Source organism: Lagenorhynchus albirostris, chromosome 1 (assembly GCF_949774975.1).
Source record: "Lagenorhynchus albirostris chromosome 1, mLagAlb1.1, whole genome shotgun sequence".
NCBI classification, from domain to species: Eukaryota; Metazoa; Chordata; class Mammalia; order Artiodactyla; family Delphinidae; genus Lagenorhynchus; species Lagenorhynchus albirostris.
In genome coordinates, this window is record NC_083095.1 from 115,391,962 (window position 1) to 115,405,592 (window position 13,631).

General features: G+C 34.0%; 1 protein-coding gene across 3 annotated transcripts in view; it reads right to left on the minus strand.

The window, feature by feature from the left end:
• ZNF280D (zinc finger protein 280D) overlaps window positions 1–13,631 on the minus strand; it is a 106,821-nt gene that overhangs the window by 59,052 nt on the left and 34,138 nt on the right. For all 3 annotated transcript variants that reach the window (XM_060150587.1, XM_060150604.1, XM_060150595.1), the window contains exons 8-11: window positions 11,725–11,948; window positions 8,663–8,820; window positions 7,775–7,875; window positions 6,604–6,750 (exon numbers count right to left, since the gene is read on the minus strand). In XM_060150587.1, the coding sequence (XP_060006570.1) occupies window positions 6,604–6,750; window positions 7,775–7,875; window positions 8,663–8,820; window positions 11,725–11,948 (630 nt within the window). The remainder of the gene's footprint in view (window positions 1–6,603; window positions 6,751–7,774; window positions 7,876–8,662; window positions 8,821–11,724; window positions 11,949–13,631) is intronic.

Consider the following 13,631-nt stretch of genomic DNA (forward strand, 5'->3'; position numbering starts at 1 on the left):
CTAACAAATGAAGAGGAAATAGGCAGTCTACCTGAAAAAGAATTCAGAATAATGATAGTAAAGATGATCCAAAATCTTGGAAATAGAATGCAGAAAATACAAAAAACGTTTAACATGGACCTAAAAGAACTAAAGAGCAAACAAACAGCCATGAACACCACAATAAATGAAATTAAAAATTCTCTAGAACGGACCAATAGCAGAATAACTGAGGCATAAGAAAGGATAAATGACCTGGAATATAAAATAGTGGAAATAACTACTGCAGAGCAGAATGAAGAAAAAAGAATGAAAAGAACTGAGGACAGTCTCAGAGACCTCTGGGACAACAATAAACGCACCAACATTCGAATTATAGGGGTCCCAGTAGAAGAAGAGAAAAAGAAAGGGACTGAGAAAATACTTGAAGAGATTATAATTGAAAACTTCCCTAATATGGGTAAGGAAATAGTTAATCAAGTCCAGGAAGCACAGAGAGTCCCATACAGGGTAAATCCAAGGAGAAACACGCCAAGACACATATTAATCAAACTGACAAAAATTAAATACAAAGAAAAAATATTAAAAGCAGCAAAGGAAAAACAACAAATAACATACAAGGGAATCCCAATAAGGTTAACAGCTGATCTTTCAGCAGAAATTCTGCAAGCCAGAAGGGAGTGTCAGGACATATTTAAACTGATGAAAGGGAAAAACCTACAACCAAGATTACTCTGTCCAGCAAGGATCTCATTCAGATTTGACAGAGAAACTGAAACCTTTACAGAGAAGTAAAAGCTAAGAGAATTCACAACTGAACCAGCTTTACAACAAATGCTAAAGGAACTTCTCTAGGGAGGAAACCCAAGAGAAGGAAAAGACCTACAATAACGAACCCAAAACAATTAAGAAAATGGTAATAGGAACATACATATCAATAATTACCTTAAATGTAAATGGACAAAGTGCTCCCACCAAAAGACACAGATTGGCTGAATGGATACAAAAACAAGACCCATACATATGCTGTCTACAAGAGACCCACCTGAGACCTAGGGACACATAGAGACTGAAAGTGAGAGGATGGAAAAAGATATTCCATGCAAATGGAAATCAAAAGAAAGCTGGAGTAGCAATTCTCGTATCAGACGAAATAGACTTTAAAACAAGGATTATTACAAGAGACAAAGAAGGACACTACATAATGATCAAGGTATCAATCCAAGAAGAAGATATAACAATTGTAAATATTTATGCACCCAACATAGAAGCACCTCAATACATAAGACAAATGCTAACAGCCATAAGAGGGGAAATCGACAGTAACACAATCATAGTAGGGGACTTTAACACCCCACTTTCACCAATGTACAGATCGTCCAAAATGAAAATAAATAAGGAAACACAGCTTTAAATGATACATTAAACAAGATGGACTTCACTGATATTTATAGGACATTCCATTCAAAAACAAGAGAATACACTTTCTTCTCAAGCGCTCATGGAACATTCTCCAGGATGGATCATATCTTGGGTCACAAGTCAAGCCTTGGTAAATTTAAGAAAATTGAAATTGTGTCAACTATCTTATCTGACCATAACGCTATGAGACTAGATATCAATTACAGGAAAAAATCTGTAAAAAATACAAACACATGGAGGCTAAACAATGCACTACTTAATAACCAAGAAGTCACTGAAGAAATCAAAGAGGAAATCAAACAATACATAGAAACAAATGACAAAGAAAACACGATGCCCAAAATCTATAGGATGCAGCAAAAGCAGTTCTAAGAGGGAAGTCGATAGCAGTACAATCTTACCTTAAGAAACAAGAAACTCTCAAATAAACAACCCAACCTTACACCTAAAGCAATTAGAGAAAGAAGGACAAAAAAACCCCCAAAGTTACCAAAAGGAAAGAAATCATAAAGATCAGATCAGAAATAAATGAAAAAGAAATGAAGGAAACGATAGCAAAGATGAATAAAAGTAAAAGCTGGTTCTTTGAGAAGATAAACAAAATTGATAAACCATTAGCCAGACTCATCAAGAAAAACAGGGAGAAGACTCAAATCAACAGAACTAAAAATGAAAGAGAGGAAGTAACAACTGACACTGCAGAAATACAAAGGATCATGAGAGATTACTACAAGCAACTCTTTGACAATAAAATGGACAACCTGGAAAAAATGGACGAATTCTTAGAAATGCACGACCTTCTGAGATTGAACCAGGAAGGAATAGAAAATATGAACAGACCAATCACAAGCACTGGAATTGAAACTGTGACTAAAAATCTTCCAACAAACAAAAGCCCAGGACCAGATGGTTTCACAGGCGAATTCTATCAAACATTTAGAGAAGAGCTAACACCTATCCTTCCCAAACTCTTCCAAAATACAGCAGAGGGAGGAACTCTCCCAAACTCATTCTACGAGGCCACCATCACCCTGATACCAAAAACAAAGATGTCACAAAAAAAGAAAACTACAGACCAATATCACTGATGAACATAGATGCAAAAATCCTCCACAAAATACTAGCAAACAGAATCCAACAGCACATTAAAAGGATCATACACCATGATCAAATGGGGTTTATCCCAGGAATGCAAGGATTCTTCAATATACGCAAATCAATCAATGTGATATACCATATTAACAAATTAAAGGAGGAAAACCATATGATCATCTCAATAGATGCAGAGAAAGCTTTTGACAAAATTCAACACCAATTTATGATAAAAACCCTCCAGAAAGAAGACATAGAGGGAACTTTCCTCAACATAATAAAGGCTATATATGACAAACCCACAGCCAACCTCGTGCTCAATGGTGAAAAACTGAAACCATTTCTACGAAGATCAGGAACAAGACAAGGTTGCCCACTCTCACCACTATTATTCACATAGTTTTGGAAGTCTTAGCCACAGCAATCAGAGAAGAAAAGGAAATAAAAGGAATCCAAATCGGAAAAGAAGAAGTAAATCTGTCACTGTTTGCAGATCACATGATACTATACATAGAGAATCCTAAACATGCCAGCAGAAAACTACTAGAGCTAATCAATGAATTTGGTAAAGTAACAGGATACAAAATTAATGCACAGAAATCTCTTGCATTCTTATACACTAATGATGAAAAATCTGAAAATGAAATTAAGAAAACACTCCCATTTACCATTGCAACAAAAAGAATAAAATACCTAGCAACAAACCTACCTAAGGAGACAAAAGACCTGTATGCAGAAAATTATAAGACAATGTTGAAAGAAATTAAAGATGATACAAATAGATGGAGAGATATACCATGTTCTTGGACTGGAAGAATCAACATTGTGAAAATGACTATATTACCCAAAGCAATCTACAGATTCAACGCAATCCCTATAAAACTACCACTGGCATTTTTCACAGAACTAGAACAAAAAATTTCACAGTCTGTATGGAAACACAAAAGACCCCGAATAGCCAAAGCAATCTTGAGAAAGAAAAACAGAGCTGGAGGAATCAGGCTCCCAGGCTTCAGACTATACTACAAAGCTACAGTAATCAAGACAGTATGGTACCGGCAGAAAAACAGAAATACGTATCAATGGAACAGGATAGACAGCCCAGAGATAAACCCACACACCTATGCTCACCTTATCTTTGATAAAGGAGGCAAGAATATACAATGGAGAAAAGACAGCCTGTTCAGTAAGTGGTGCTGGGAAAACTGGACAGCTACATGTAAAAGAATGAAATTAGAACACTCCCTAATACCACACACAAAAATAAACACAAAATGGATTAAAGACCTAAATGCAATGCCAGACACTATCAAACTCTTAGAGGAAAACATAGGCAGAACACTCTATGACATCAATCACAGCAAGATCCTTTTTGATCCACCTCCTAGAGAAATGGAAATAAAAACAAAAATAAACAAGTGGGACCTAATGAAACTTAAAAGCTTTGGAACTTATTCCAAAGGCAAAGGAAACCATAAAGAAGATAAAAAGACAACCCTCAGAATGGGAGAAAATATTTGCAAAAGAAGCAACTGACAAAGGATTAATCTCCAAAATTTACAAGCATCTCATGCAGCTCAATATCAAAAAAAGAAACAACCCAATCCAAAAATGGGCAGAAGACCTAAAGAGACATTTCTCCAAAGATGATATACAGATTGCCAACAAACACATGAAAGGATGCTCAACATCATTAATCATTAGAGAAATGCAAATCAAAACTACAATAAGATATCATCTCACACTGGTCACAATGGCCATCAACAAAAAATCTGCAAACAATAAATGCTGGAGAGGGTGTGAAGAAAAGGGAACCCTCTTGCACTGTTGGTGGGAATGTAAATTGATACAGCCACTATGGAGAACAGTATGGAGGTTCCTTAAAAAACTACAAATAGAACTACCGTATGACCCAGCAATCCCACTACTGGGCATATACTCTAAGAAAACCATAATTCAACAGTAGTCATGTACCACAATGTTCATTGCAGCTCTATTTACAGTAGCCAGGACATGGAATCAACCTAAGTGTCCATCGACAGATGAACGGATAAAGAAGATGTGGCACATATATACAATGGAATGTTACTCAGCGATAAAAAGAAACGAAATTGAGTTATTTGTAGTGAGGTGGATGGACCTAGAGTCTGTCATACAGAGTGAAGTAAGTCAGAAAGAGAAAAACAAATACCGTATGCTAACACATATATATGAAATCTAACAAAAGAAAAAAACAATGGTCATGAAGAACCTAGGGGCAACATGGGAATAACTACTCAGACCTACTAGAGAATGGACTTGAGGACACGGGGAGGAGGAAGGGTAAGCTGGGACAAAGTGAGAGAGTGGTAGTGTATATATGGACATATATACACTACCAAATATAAAATAGATAGCTAGTGGGAGGTAGTCACATAGCACTGGGAGATCAGCTCGGTGCTTTGTGACCAGCTATAAGGGTGGGATAGGGAGGGTGGGAGGGAGGGAGATGCAAGAGGGAAGAGATATGAGGATATATGTATATGTATAACTGATTCACTTTGTTATAAAACAGAAACTAACACACCATTGTAAAGCAATTATACTCCAATAAAAACGTTAAAAAAAAAATCATGTAGCCCATACAGTTGGCCCACACATCTCCTTCATAATTATCATTCTTCCTACATCTATATCTCACTCTGGAGCTTAATATAGCATATGGGGAAAATGATGTTAAATCCCCATAATGAAATAAAACTACTGTTTTATACTTTATTCTCCCTTTGAAAATTAAAAGCCAAAGAAGAAATACAGAGTATCAAGAATAGTGTTTCTCAAACTCTGTTCCGCAAGAAATGTTAATAGGTATTGAGCAAATAAAGGGTTCAATAGCTAAATAAGTCTGGGGAATACATATAATATCATTACTTAGAGATTTACAATGTTCATTAGCATATTAAAATTTCTGAGGAATCCTGTTGTGAAAAAGAAACAATGATTTAATTTTGTAAATCTAGGCCTTTACCAAATTCATTTACCAGTAGCAATTGGTGGGGGGGGGGGGCGGGAACATGTATTAACAACTGATGGAAAATTGCCGGGGAAACCCAGAATCGAAAGATCTTGCCAGAACTCCTCAAGGATAGGTAGCAACCCAGTCACAACATAGGTGATCCCAAATTTATTTGGAAATTCTACTTTTATGATCTCTCCCAATGAAGAACCACAAGCCGATTTCATGGTTATCTAATGACTAGAATGGAAAGCAAAGTGACCAATGCTGAATAAACTGACATGCCAGTTTAATCAATAACAAGAAAACGTAATGAGCTAATTAGTGAGGTGGCAAAACTTGATTACATGATCATACTGAATAAATCCACTGACTTCTGGTTTTGGCAAAGGCGCTGTTATTGTTCTTTCAAGCACTTAAGAACAGGATCAGTGATGCATTAAACTTTTCAGCCCAAAGGATGACTTAACTGCTTCAGGAAAAGAACCAGTAAGTAAAACATCAGAGTTCAAGAGATGGGTATAAGCACTAATACTGGGTCCCAAAAATTACGTAGCAGAACTAAATACAGTTCTTTGCCAGAGTTCATATATCAAGCAGTAAGTGTCACTACTGCTTCCTCTATCCCTGGCAGCTATAAAAAACCACTCCTGGTCAATGATGCCAACATGTCTTATAATATGGGAGCTAAAAGTGGGAATAAAGTTTGAAGAGAAAGAGGAAAACAAGATTATGAGTCATCAATCTTCTTTATCAGTTCAAACTCATCTTTTCCCCTGCTCCTGATAATTACCTTTCCCAGAAGGTAATTCTTAGCCTCGAAATATCCAATCTTTTGGATATTCTTCCACTCATTTTCTCTTTTTTCCTTCATTCCAAGGTTTCCTATTTCTAGCTATCTTTCAGAATTTTCATGTAGGAACCACATCATCACCAGAAAGGAAGCAAGGAAAAGAAGTGGAAGTTTCACAGGTAATTCAGCATAAATTACAAATTAATCATGTCATTTGGAACAATGCTGCTTCCCTTGCAGAACAAATCTAACCAATGTTCTAAGTCATAATCTATCTTTTCTCTAAAACAACATTAAAGGAATAAAAACTGGCAAATCTCACCTGATGCTTCATGTAATGATGCATATAGGGTGTTGCAATTTTAATAACTTTGAGGCAAAACGGACATAGCAAGTTCTTAGTGTTTTCATGGGATGTTCTAAAATGAGTTTCTACATCAGAAAATGATGATGATCTATAATTGCAAACCTACAAAAAAAAGAGATTTAGTTTAACTTGAAAACTTATAATGATATCCAATTTCAAAGTTAAGAATGATAGGTCACTTGTTCAGAAGAATATTTTGTACTATTAATTCAGCTCTGATGCCTACGCAACCAAGAATTCCATTAATGCAAACATCGAAAGATAATCTTTGAGACAGAAGCGTCATTACCTTTCAAAGCTTAAGGATACTTCCCCAAATATAACTACATTCCCTTATTTTTATCAGATATTTTTATCTGTCACCCCCAATCTTGACTTGAGTTTTCAAACTCTGACACCTCTGGTACTATAAAGTTCTTCTGCTATATAAAATAGCATCTTCCTTTAGATTATAAATGGCCTCCAGGCTATGGAAGTGACAATTTATTTTTATCTTACTTTCTCATTCCTCCAAATTCTGGAAAAATACTACTCCCAAAGCATTTGGTAGGGTTCTCTGAAGTAAAAGCATTTTATATTTCCCTTGTATGCCTACATTCTTCCCTACAGGGTAAGATAAGTTCATGTTTGTCTTTCTGCCACAGGGCTTTTCTTTGTCTAGTACAGGAGTGGGCAAACAATGGCCTATGGGCCAATTCCAACTGTCTGCTGACCCTACATAACAATGTATGAGTTATGCCAAGGGACTTCCTACTAATAAATTATTTACAGAAGATACTTTAATTTTAGCAACCAATTTTATCGAAATGGTTAGAAAAATAAAATATATTTCATGACGTGAAAATTATATGAAATTCAAATTTCAGTGTCCATAAATAAAGTTATATTGAAACACAGTCATACCCATTCATCCACTTATTGTCTGTGGCTGCCTGTGTGCTACAATGGCAGAGTTGATTAGTTGCAACGGAGACCTATGATCCTCAAAGCCTGAATACTTACTATCTTGCCCTTTATATAAAAAATTTGCTGATGCCTGGCCTAATAGGTTTAAATCTTGTAACCAAAACAAGAGATAATAAACAAACCAAACAAACACGATGTATACAATAAAATATGTGTATACCTGGCAAATATATGGCATTTCACCAGGTTTATGATTGTCCTTCATATGTTGTAAAAGAATATGCTCTGTTTCAAATGATAATTCACATATTTTGCAAATGGCTGCAAGTGGGGGAAAAAAGACATTACACCATTTTAAGATATATATATACACAGAAGTATTCAATCATTATGTTGTACACCTGAAACTAATACAATGTTATATGTCAATTACACTTCAATTTTCTTAAAAAGTATCCTATCGAGGCAAATAAACAAAATCAGATATATACATATATAATTCATTTTGTACATCTATATCAACAACAACAAGTATTGGTGGTGGTGGTAGTGGTGAACAGTTCCATAGTTGTTAACTGTGTGCCATGCACAGTTCTAAGGACTTTACTTACATTAACTCACTCAGTTCCCATCAAAACATTATGAAGCAGGTATTTTTATTATCCCCATTATTCAAATATTAAGTGACCTGTCTGAGATCACATTAAGATCACATATTAAGAGGCAGAGCTTGGATGTGAACCCAAGCTGTCTTGCTCCAAAATCTGTGATTTTAACTACCGTTGTATTTACTTTTCTTATTCAAGTTTAAAAGAAGGGCACTGATTTCATATTTGAAAACTATTATCTGAGGCTTCTAATTTAGTCCCCCACATGTAATGCACAGGTTATTTACCATAGTGAATTACTTACAAGAGGGACTTTAATTTCAGTAACTAATTTTATTTAAAACTTTATATAAGTTAAAAATTAACTTTTTCAACTTTACTCTCAAATTTCAAAGTCATCTTCTTATTTTTCTAACACACTTGTTCAGAGTTCAGTAACAAACTTTTCTCAGAGTTTACATTGTTAAAATACTCAATACTTAAATGAAATTGTAACTTACTAGAAAATTCATGGGGTGTGTGTGTACTTTCAATGTGACACTGCAGTTGAAATGGTGTGGGAAACTGACGGTAGCAGTGCTGGCAGGTGGTGTGGTTTTCCCAGCTTTCACTGCTCTGCTTCTCAAGTTCCAAATGATGTTTCATGTGGTTCATAAACCTATAAATGATTGTCAACAGGTGCAAAAATTCAGATTTAAAAACAAAAATCTCACAAATAAGTACTTGAATCTAAATCTTAAAATTAGAGATATGATTACTGAAAATAAAATCTCAAAAGTCCTAAAGTCCTCTAGAAAAGTGTGCACTTTAAATAATCACTTTTATTAAGTAACTAAGTCAACATCTTTTCATCCTTGTTTTAAAATAAATAGTTATTATGAATTTGAAATATCACTAATTTGCTCTTGATCATTTCAGATTATTAAAATTTTTTTAAAGATAAAACAGGTTTCTTCTCCATACAAGAAATACTACTTACATTTTTAAATAAAATACTGAAAGGAAGGAAACTCTACCACCAAAAGCAGCTACAGAGTCATGAGAGAAATCTCTTAAGCTATGAAGATATACTTTAAATTCTAGCTGCTTAAAAGACAAATTACTGGTATTTTTACTTGTGTCTTGGTTTCTAAATGCATGTAATAGCAATTTTAATGCCTACAATTACAAGAACCTTTTGTCTTATTTAATGATACTGGTTTACTGTTAGCAAAGACTGTTCATTTTAACTTGCAGACTGTGCCCTTTGTAGGCAACGTCCATTTTTCAGTTTTACATTCTGCTATTTCAGCTTCCCTAAAAAGGCTTCTTATGAGCAGGAACTATGACCTTCCACAACAGAGAGTGCAATATAAATGGGAATGCCTATTTAAAAGAGCTTACTGAAGCTTTTTGCTGAATTTGAAAGTAAAGTTATTCAATCAAAATAACAATTTTTAGACGGGGTCAACTATTAACAATTACTCACTTTGAGTCACTACAGGAAATAATGTTGAAATTAAGTGATAATATCATCAATCTGGAAAGCAATCATCATAAAGGTTATAACATTTTTTTTCACACCTCACATAACGCTACTCTTTAGTACAGGTTATGGTACACTTTGAAATATCTTTTAGACTTCCTTTGGTTTTTACACCAGCTCTACAAACACCTATAGGAAATCCTAGTCTTGGCTAAATATTTAGATATAGAGAAAATGTCATGAGCCATTAAACGCTCAGCTTACGACTTTCAGCAATTAAAATGTATCTAAATAAAATGATTTCTTAACTAGCAAGCTTTCTCTCAATTATTATATGGGCCCCCATCAGGAGCTCATACTACTTAAACCAACATGGAAATGAGGGAAACAAAAAAAGCAAACATCTTGCAAGGATATTCACAGAATAAAATAAACCTGTTTTGGGTGACACTCAATGTAGGGGAAAAAACACCATACGCTGACAAGGCAGAGAACAGAAATCTACAGCTATCAGCTTCTTACCATTCTCTACAAATATCAATTTACCCTCCCAGTTTTTACTACCAAGGTAAAATATTACTTAACATATTGAACTTCTTTGGTTATAAATTGTTTTCTATTAAGGTTACATTTACTAAACAATCAGTATTTCAAAAAAAGCTCAATTCCTGGATGTTACCAGGTGCTGCTTGCTTAAAATTTCTAGATATTAGGACACTCTAGAAATATGTAACTAGTATTCTGAAACAATAACAAAAAAAAGAAAATTTTTACTTTCATATGTTTAATATTAATGTGTTAATCTCAAAGGAAAATAAAAAAAACTACTGCTGAAATAAATTCTAATATCATATATATATAACATTTAAGAATAACAAAGAACTAAGCAGGGGAGCCATATTTCTATGCACTTTACTATATTAACATGATTTTTCTCGTGTATTTTACTATTAAAATGGTAAAAATGTGAAAATAGGGGAAAGAGTTCTATTGTAATATTGTTTCAGTGTTATATCTCGAAGTACAATATTCCTTCTGTTAAGCTACTGGGATCATTAGCTATTGATGGCTGTTAAAACTTGATGAAAGGAGATAAATGTGAAAACTTATATGAAATAATATACGTAAAAGAATTTTTAAAACTATAAAGCACTACCATAAAAAAATAATTATTATAGGAGTTTATCACAGTGTATTTCAGGGTTTTTCTATATGCTTCTTCTTGGACCCAAGAACTCACAGGAAAATAAAATAAATGCTGGGTCTACAAGTAAACTACAGGTACCTAAGAATGCTAATTACAAATAATAGTCACCAAGGGTAAATATAAAAAGTTATGCATACGTATGTTTGTACACACACACATGCCTCAACTGATGGAAGTACATTGACATCTGCAACTTACTTTGAAATGCATAAAAAAACCCAGATAGTTTGAAGGAAGGATGAATAGCTATATGATGAAGCAAGTACAGTTAAATGTTAATGATAGAATCAAGATGATGAGTATACAAGTGTCCATTACAAAATATTTTTAAATTTGTTGAATGTTGAAAATCTTTATAATAAAATGATGGTAAAAAACCTTACCAAATATAAATGTCAAGCTATGTAACCAATAAAAATATCAATCAATATGTCTTCTCATTTTATTCTTGTAACTAACTCTTTTATGGGATTTGAGCATTAAACAAGATTAGTATATAAGAGGTCAAACTGGACAAAACATAAATAAGTGGTTCTTCTTGTGGTGTGAAAAAAAATAAAATTCAAAAGCAGCTAAATATGAAAATTATCTCATGAAAATTCCTAGATCACTGACAATATAGGTAAAAGAGTTAATTTTGTTTTATTTGAAATAAAGTTTGTCCTTTCTTAAGTTATTTTGAAGAAATACAACTAACTGGATCCAAGAGTCAACTCTAAAATATAAGAAAGGACAAAAGCTTTTTAACAAGAGAATATGTCTTCATTCTTAGTGCAAAGTGTTAAAATCTCTTATCTAGAATAACGTTTAAAAATGCAAGATAAAGATACAACATTTATATCTGTAGCATTCCAATTTTCAAGTAGAAATAAAAATAAATGCTAACATACCTGATATTATTTTTAAGAATTTTCAAGCAACTGAAGCATTTAAAGGTTGTGTAAGTCTTCTGTTCTTCCTGGACATCTCCTTCATGTTTCCCATAATAAAAGTCATTAACTAACATGATCAGTTTTCCTTTTTCTGAATCAACAGTCTTACTTTTATTTGCTGTACTTGAAAATTCTGTTTTAGCCAGTCCCAAAAAGTTATTTATCATGTCTGGACAACAGTACTGAAAGAGAAAAAACAGAAGTCTTATTTATCTCTTAAAACAATTAGAAACCAAAAATACGGTTCTTTGTTTACAACTAAGGTCAGACCATGTAAAACTATGCTTGGTGATATATCTGGAAAAATATTCACCAAAAGCTTGTGGTGCGTATACATACTCTCAAAATCTCAAACAATAAACATCTATTATCTTAATTTAAAAAAAATTTTTTAAAGAAAGAAAAGAAAAACCTTAAAACCAAGACTCGACTATTGATCTAATAGTCTTTTCCTTATAATTTCTTTTCAGATGTAAATATGTAACAACATTTAAATTAAAACTAAACATTGTTCATATCCATGCCATGACAGAGTACAGAATGGAAATGTAGTTTCACATGCTATAATGTATATGTTTAACTATATATATACTAAATATCATAATATCTGGTTGGAACTGGATATTGAGCACAGCTAACCTGCCATTCCTTAGACTCAAGGTGCTAAAAAATGCATAGGGAAAAAATAAAGAACCATCGGTCATGTCTTGAAAGCTTCAACAGTTACATCTTGAAATCTAGAATGCTTATATATTTGACGGGGAAATTTAGTTCCTCATCTGGAAAATCAAGATGTCATATAAACTGGTTCCAATATGAAACACTTTCATACATGAGCTTTTTTTTTCCAACAAGATAATTAATTTATTGTACATAATTTTCAGTTTTAGAATATCTCTAAGGCAGTTTTACTCAGAGGGCCTATCCAAGGAAGACCTGCATTAGAAAAACCAGAAGTGCTTGTCAAAATGCTAATTCCTGGGCCTACTTCAGACCAATAAGCCACAAAGTCTAGAGGTAGAGCCCAGAAATCTATATTTTTTAACAAGGCACCTACGTAATTCTTTTACAACATAAACCAACTGACTTAAACTCTTCCTAAACATGTTAGCTCATAAATTAGTAGCATCATAAGAAAGTCTGAAAATCTAAACACAACTCTATTCCATTTCTAAGAATAACAAAATCCACTTCCTCTCCTGCCATACTGAAATGTTACATTATTGGTGAAACTTTCTGTGTCACATGAGAAGCTGTACTTTTGATGCAAGACAGACCTATAATATTTCCTTCGATTGCACTTATTTTGTTCACTTGTCAATTCTGAAACCTACAGAGGAAAAGAACACACACAAAAAATCTGAAATAGATCCAAAAGAGAGGAGAAAAAAATACTAAATAAAATGAACTGACAAAAAAGTGACCTAATTTATGCTTAGGAGTTAAGGTTGCACCCATAAGCTTAATTAGGATAAGGGTATTAATTCTCTAAGACAACATGACCCTCTGTAGTCTACCACTCTGAATAAACACAATTGAAATGAAACCACAGTAAAAAGAGGGAAATGAGAAAGGTTTTGCTACCTATGTTTCTAGATTCTTCTTGAGACACATAATATTTAAGAGCTCAAACTTAAGAAAGTCACACTGGGGTTTCCCTGGTGGCACAGTGGTTAAGAATCCACCTGCCAATGCAGGGAACATGGGTTCGAGCCCTGGTCTGGGAAGATCCCACATGCCACGGAGCAACTAAGCCCATGCACCACAACTAGTGAGCCTGCAATCTAGAGCCTGCGAGCCACAACTACTGAAGCCCGTGCACCTAGAGCCCGTGCTCTGCAACAGAAGAAGCCACTGCAATGAGA